This window comes from Polypterus senegalus, chromosome 5, assembly GCF_016835505.1.
Source record: "Polypterus senegalus isolate Bchr_013 chromosome 5, ASM1683550v1, whole genome shotgun sequence".
Taxonomy (NCBI): domain Eukaryota; kingdom Metazoa; phylum Chordata; class Cladistia; order Polypteriformes; family Polypteridae; genus Polypterus; species Polypterus senegalus.
Window position 1 is genome coordinate 45,247,947 of NC_053158.1, and position 7,355 is coordinate 45,255,301.

At 34.7% G+C, this 7,355-nt stretch overlaps 1 protein-coding gene across 3 annotated transcripts in view; it reads left to right on the forward strand.

Annotated features, from left to right (window-relative positions):
• Nucleotides 1-7,355, forward strand: part of chd7 (chromodomain helicase DNA binding protein 7) — a 171,258-nt gene that overhangs the window by 137,603 nt on the left and 26,300 nt on the right. For all 3 annotated transcript variants that reach the window (XM_039754569.1, XM_039754567.1, XM_039754568.1), the window contains 8 exons: nucleotides 444-654; nucleotides 1,047-1,242; nucleotides 1,364-1,531; nucleotides 2,583-2,762; nucleotides 2,897-3,007; nucleotides 5,445-5,650; nucleotides 6,216-6,415; nucleotides 6,826-6,985. In XM_039754569.1, coding sequence (XP_039610503.1) covers nucleotides 444-654; nucleotides 1,047-1,242; nucleotides 1,364-1,531; nucleotides 2,583-2,762; nucleotides 2,897-3,007; nucleotides 5,445-5,650; nucleotides 6,216-6,415; nucleotides 6,826-6,985 — 1,432 coding nt within the window. The remainder of the gene's footprint in view (nucleotides 1-443; nucleotides 655-1,046; nucleotides 1,243-1,363; nucleotides 1,532-2,582; nucleotides 2,763-2,896; nucleotides 3,008-5,444; nucleotides 5,651-6,215; nucleotides 6,416-6,825; nucleotides 6,986-7,355) is intronic.

The window sequence follows — 7,355 nt, forward strand, 5'->3', positions numbered from 1 at the left end:
TTTAATTTGAAGCACACATTAATATTACAAATTGTGTTTAACACAACTGTTCTCTTATGTACTTCTACCTTATGAGATAATCATTTAATTTCTTATGAACACCCCAAATTAGAGTGGTTTAAGCTAGTTCAGACTTTTTTTTAAATACACTCTTAAACCTTGAACAAAGCATATGATTTAAATAGGGTTATGAATATTATGTGGACATGATTCAGTTTAATAGTTACTGCATGCTACAAGGGTGCAGAATATGAAGCCTATGGTTGAGGTGTTGTGAGCATAGTTAATGTGCTGTTCAGTTTTCATTTAATAAGTCGAAAGCTGAAAGTTTTTTTTGTTCTTTTTTTTTTTTTTTAAACCTATGCTTCTTTATTGTATGTATTTGAAAATAAGTCTAAGGGAAAATATGTATTTTTTTTCTTTCCATTACAATATGTTTACAGGTGCTGAAGAGAAGATTCTGGATGAATTCAGGGAGACTCACCAGTCCGACTATCCAGATTTTCACCTCCAGGCAATGATCCAGGCTGCTGGAAAGCTCGTACTGATTGACAAGCTGCTGCCAAAACTGAAGGCTGGTGGCCACAGGGTGCTTATCTTTTCCCAGATGGTGCGTTGCCTGGACATTTTGGAGGACTACCTCATCCAGAAAAGGTATGACTTAACAGCATGCAGCCTCACCTGTGCATATGAATACTGCAGCACAAAGCTTCCATTGACTTTGTATTTCTGCCATTCAGAATGAACAGATTTGGAATATTAATTGTGCTCTGCATGGACAAAACTGCCTTTCAGTTCAGCTTTGTTTTGTATCATGGGGTTTGTTGCATTGTTTTTGCCTAATTAATGCCATGGCACACTTTATTCATTTAGCCCTAGAGAGTTGGAGTAAAGAGCATAATTAAACTCACTTCAGCAATGCTACACACAAGGGAAAGAAGTTCTTATTTTTATAAAAATCCTATAAATTATTGTGTATTTTGTATGAACCTGGATATTCACGATCTATCTGGCTTTTTTAATATAATGTAAAATCTTTCTTCTAGGTACCCTTATGAGCGTATTGATGGAAGAGTTAGGGGAAACCTACGACAAGCAGCTATAGATAGGTTCTCCAGGCCGGATTCTGACAGATTTGTCTTCTTGCTGTGTACAAGAGCAGGTGGTTTGGGCATAAATCTCACTGCAGCAGATACATGCATCATCTTTGATTCTGATTGGAACCCTCAAAATGATTTGCAGGTATAATTCATTTTCATTCACACTTTTATTGTTTAAATAAATCAGTCATTTCTCTGCAGATTTCTTCCTGGAAAGTCTGTTCTTGAAGTTTTTTAAACCCCTCCTTTCTCACCCAACTTAGGCTCAGGCGCGATGTCATAGAATCGGGCAGAGCAAAGCTGTCAAAATTTATCGATTAATAACCCGGAATTCATATGAAAGGGAAATGTTTGACAAAGCAAGTTTGAAGCTGGGCTTGGATAAGGCTGTTTTGCAGTCAATGAGTGGAAGAGAAAATGCTGCCAATGGGGTATGTCTTGTACAGGTCTATTATCATTCAGACAAAACCATGTCTTTGCCTATATTATGCCTTTAAACTGTTTTTTTCTTAAAGACTGAAAAAAGCTTCACAATAGAAGAGGCATTGTAGTTCGTTTAGCTTTGCAGGTATAATTGATATAATAAAATCAGATATGTGCATTACTGTTAAGTCCACGTCTATTAGTAACTTAACTGAACCTTTGTGTTTCAACATTAGACTGTTCTCTCATTTACAGTTCTTTACTGTCAAGTCTTACCTCTGTCCAAAATACTACCCAAAGTAATCCTAAGTGTCAAGATGATAATATAAGATAAATGAATAATCATACAAAGATATTTTGGATGAACTACTACTATTCATAAAATCAGCCATTTTCTAGCATCATATAAACTTTCTGTAGAATTTTCTGTACCTAATATTTTTAAATACGGTATTTTCTTAATTTTCTAACAACTTTTTCAGTTTTATTTTGTTGTTTTTCTGGATGCACTGGCTTGAAATGCAAATTGAACAACTTGCTTTAAAAGTTTAAGACATTGAATTTTGATTTAATTCCTAACAAGTGTGACATGGTAATTAAGACTTTGGACTTTGAAATCAGAAGTTGTGGGTTCAATTCCCACTACTGAGACTGTGTGACCATAAGCAAGTCGCTTAAAATGCCTGTGCCCAATTGGAAAAACCAAAAGATATGTAACCAATTGTGTCTCAAATGTTGTAAGTCGGCTTTTTTTGATTTTCATTTGTAGACTTGGGAAAAACAAAAGTGAACTGCTAAACTTCTGTGTATTTAATACAAGAATGTTTGAGTTTGAACTTGCAGACTCTGAATATGTAAACTAAAAAATGAAAGTAACCATGCTTAAATTCTACTTTCTCAAACATCACAAGTATTGCTTCCCTTTCCTTACAATGTGCAGCAATCAAAGAAATGTTATAGAAATAGACTGGTCTTTCTTAGTTCTTCTTGGAAAGTTAAGCGTTATTACTGCGCAAAAGTGTTCATTTCGCTAAGTAATTCCGAATATAAATATTTTAGGTGCAACAGCTTTCTAAGAAAGAAATAGAAGATCTCCTTCGCAAAGGGGCCTATGGTGCATTAATGGATGAAGAGGATGAAGGATCCAAATTTTGTGAGGAAGATATCGATCAAATCCTTCAGAGGCGAACCCAGACTATTACCATAGAGTCTGAAGGAAAAGGTTCCACTTTTGCAAAGGTAAAAATTGCTACCTATGCAACAACTGCAAACACTTAATTCAAATATTTTTTTAAACCTATATTTTAAGTTCTTCTTATATCAATGCAAGTTATTTTAATCTTTGTTGTGGTATTTTTTTCATTCTACAATAGGCCAGCTTTGTATCATCTGGCAATCGAACAGATATATCTTTGGAAGATCCTGACTTCTGGCAAAAATGGGCTAAGAAGGCGGAGCTAGATATGGATGTGATTAATGGAAGAGTAAGAATTGTTTTTTTTTTGTTTTTTTTTTATTAATATATAAACAATTTCCTATTCGGACTGTAACTATATGTGGTTTGAATGAATTTCCCTTTGGGATTAATAAAGTATCTATCTTTAAATGAACAGATGAGAATATAGTTCTGTTTCCCATAGTCCATCCATCCATTGTTATAAAGACTGGTCATGGTCACTTATTTCATTCAGGGGGAGCTAAATCTTGTGCTGGCAACCGTAAACACAAGATTCACTCACACAATAAGGTCCCCGCTCTCTACTACCCAACAACCCCAAATCCTCCCACTGTTGAAAAACACCCTCCTTCTCGCCAAATCGCTCATACCAGGACAGTGAGACTTGCCAGTCATCTTAGTTTGCATGCCTTTCCAATACAGAAGGGATACATTCAGATACCAGGAGAACATGCATATTCAAAAAATCTTATTGTTTTTGAATGTTTCTTTGAATTATACTACAAAGAGTGTCAATATAATGCAGTTAGACAGCTTTCAGTTTTCAGATATTTTGGAAGAGACATTTTCAGTATGCTACACTTTTTATACTAGGTAGTTTTTTGAGAATGTTTTTTAGGGTTATTACATTCATATCCCAATAGTAAGTATATTTTAAAATATATTACTCTTAACATTCAAAATTTGTTGAATCTCTTCCCTTTACGTGGACTTAGTGTAGATGCTGTTTTTGACCTGATTGTTTTTACTGTCATCGATGACATTAACAGCGTTTTGTCCAATGATAGAGCATTCTTTTAGTATTTTTGTAGCTTGGCTGGTAAATGTCATCTGGTGGTTGTGCACAAAATGTTGCTCAGTATATAACATAAGTGTTTTTGTTTTATGAGCTGAGTCTGTTTGCTTTTTAAATTTGATGAGGCTTATTCAGAGAAAGCACAGATCTCTACTATGACTGAAAAAAATTTTACCCTAGTATACACAGCCCCTCTTTGTTTGTTGCTTTTATGCTTCCTTGTTTTTTGCCAGAATTTTGAACGTATGTTCTTTTATACATTACATTGATATACATACTGACTGATCATCAACATTCCAATGTCTTTTTAAAACATAAATGAATAAAAATTTGGTGACCCTAATTTTTGGTGTTTTTTATATAACTATGATGGTGCTGGTTTATCACAATATTTTTGGATTACCAAATTGTTTCCATGGTAGTGCTATAACATTTGTGTTATTTTAATTTTGAATACTTTAGTAATGGCCATTTTCTTGGTGTCATTTACTTAATATGGAAGCTAACTTGTACCCACCAACATTTTTAATCCACATCCAGATGTAAATGTAATGGAAGAAATATTCTACTATTTTGACTTTGAAGTGGCAGAACGGCTATAAGCTTACTTGAAACCACCTTAGCAGGAGTCCTTTTCCTTTGTACTGCATACAAGTTAATAATTGTCTGAATTACTCTTAAATACCTGTTTTGTGGCAGGGAAATTTTGTGTGTAGAATTTGCTGTTTTATTACAAAGTATCTCCTGTCTTCCCTAATATTAGTAATATTACGTGGAGCATATTGATGGTATGCTGTACAAGAGTTTGTTCCCTTCATGAAGCAAACGTAAATCCTGTAATCGCAATGTGTCCTGTTAATCCACCCAGTTTAACTTTACATTGTCTCCCTTAGTAAATCTGTTTACCAATCTTTTTTAATAAAACCAAAGGGATTCTGGGTGTTTATGAAAGATGCAGGTTGACACTCATGTTGCTAGAATGTTAATACGGTAATTCTACTCATCAGCATATCCATGCTTATGCAAAAGGTTATTAACTAGATGAGCTGCATGCTTATGAAGCAATAATGAAGTAGACAATCCCCACTTCGACTTGACCTTGCATCATTTCTGTTATATAGCAGTTATGTTGTCTAGATTTTGTTTTACAAAAACGTGTAACTAAAACTGGACGTTCATTTTTAATGGCACATTCAGATTTGTTGTTCTAGTTTTCATTCTTTGTCTTGGAGTATTGCAGTGATTATAGCGCAGATGGTGAAATGAATTGAAAGTCTTGCCCCAGGATTTGACAGATTTGCTCTGCTTTAAAGCCAAATCATGGACAGTGTGCTCAGCTTGGAAGGGGCGTTGGTGGTGCTACATCAATGCGTAAAATAAAGTATCTCTCAGTTTTGGGAAATAAGCTTGTTTATTTTTATACTGTTAAAAGTCAAAATAGTTTCTGAGCTGCACAAGGGAATTTTTTCACACCGACATACCAGAGGGATAGCATAAGATCATTGTAAAATAGCAAAGTGCCAGTTTTCTCTTTTTTTATTGTACATTAAAATTTAAATGGATTTGCAATGAAATACTAAATATGTATGATATGATATCCAGCACTTTTGCTTTAATATGTACAATGATAATATTAGTTTTTGAAATATTTACATTTTTTTTGATCCAGAACAACCTAGTCATTGATACACCCAGAATCAGAAAACAAACGCGGCACTTCAGCTCAGTTAAAGAGGATGAGCTAATGGAGTTCTCAGAACTAGAGAGCGATTCTGAGGATAAGCCTAATCCAAAGCCACGAAGGCCTCAGGACAAGTCTCAAGGTTATCCTAGAAGTGAGTGCTTTAGAGTGGAGAAGAATTTGCTTGTCTATGGGTAAGTGTTCAGAAGTACAGAAATAAATGAAACTGTTTTGTTAGGGCTAGGCTATTAATGAGCAACTAAGCAAAGCTACTGTATCCATTGTGGACGGTGATTGCTTACGTACACTGCTGGTTTTGGAAACTTTTTTATTGTAAATTTCTACAAGCTGAAAAGTTATGCTGCTAATTATCCTTGGGTTTCCTCCAATCCGCTGAGATAGTGGCAGATTATTTTTCTTCTCCAGATTTAAAGCTTCTGCTTCTCTTTAGGGTATATTTGTTGTAGTTCTGTTGCCTGGGTAAGAGGGGCCTGGTATTTCTGGTATATGATGTACTTCAAATTTTATTTTGATGTCTACACAACTTTTTACTGCCTTTTTGTTTTCTTAAAATATATATCCTTATTAGACTTTGGAGACACTGCCATGAAATATATTTCTTCATCATTGTTGATGAACATAAATTTCTTAAGATTAGGATTAACCTAAATTGCATTTTTAAAAATTTATATAAAAACTGTGACATCTAATTAACGGCAAAAAAAAAAAAAAAACTCAAACTGTTTCTCTTTCCCTAAGTTGGGGGCGATGGACTGATATCTTGTCTCATGGGCGGTTTAAGCGCCATTTGATGGAACAAGATGTGGAAACCATCTGCCGAGCTGTCCTTGTCTACTGCCTGAATCATTACAAGGGAGATGAAAATATCAAAAGCTTCATTTGGGACCTGATCACCCCTACTGAAGACGGGCAGACTCGTGCACTACAGAATCACTCAGGTATGTCTTTCTGGATGCCAAAGCCAATAGATGTAACATTTCACAGGCAGGTGTTCCTCAAGTGAAATGTAAAAAGCAAAAGAATCCCCACCTGGAATTCAAAATGTTTGTGGGCACAAGTAGATTTCGCAGGTTCACTTTTTGTTTCTTGAATGCACCCTATAAATAAGCTCTATGAAACACAAAAATGTTTTGTAATGAGAAATTGACCATTTACATGAATAGATGTTTTTATATTCTGTGTCTGGCACTCACTGACTTACAAATTTAGGAGGTGATACTACATAACATTTCTTCAGATGCTTTTCTTATACTAAACATTAAGTTTTGAGTTTATTGCTGACGTTAAAGTGTGTTCTTAAGCACTGTTTCATAAATTACTGTCTAATCCAGTTTCTTGCTATTTGCAGGGTTGTCTGCACCAGTGCCCAGAGGGCGTAAAGGAAAGAAGGTGAAAACACAGACTGCACAACCTGTTGTGCAGCAAGCCGATTGGCTTGTAAGCTGTAACCCAGATGCACTTTTCCAGGATGACAGCTACAAGAAGCACCTGAAACACCATTGCAACAAGTATGGTTTGAAAATTTGAAAACTGCTTTTTTGTGGTCTGTATTTAATAAATGATTAACTTTTCTCTCAAATTAAGAAACATAAAATTTGCTGTTTCCAGTCATGCTGACCAGGAAAAGTATTTATGTAAATTGGTATGAAATTTATTTAAAAAAACGTTAGCTGAACAAGTGCAGAAAGTTATAATTTATGTACATATTTTTTGAGGTATCACACAGTGCTTTAGTGGAATTGATGAGGCTTTGTAGCTTAATGTTCTGGTTATAAAAATGTTAAAGGATTCAATTTGATTTCTTAAAAATTCTTTTCTGAGTGTCAAGTCTTTTTTTTTTTTTTTGAAAAACCTAATGGAAACATCAAATTCTAAACC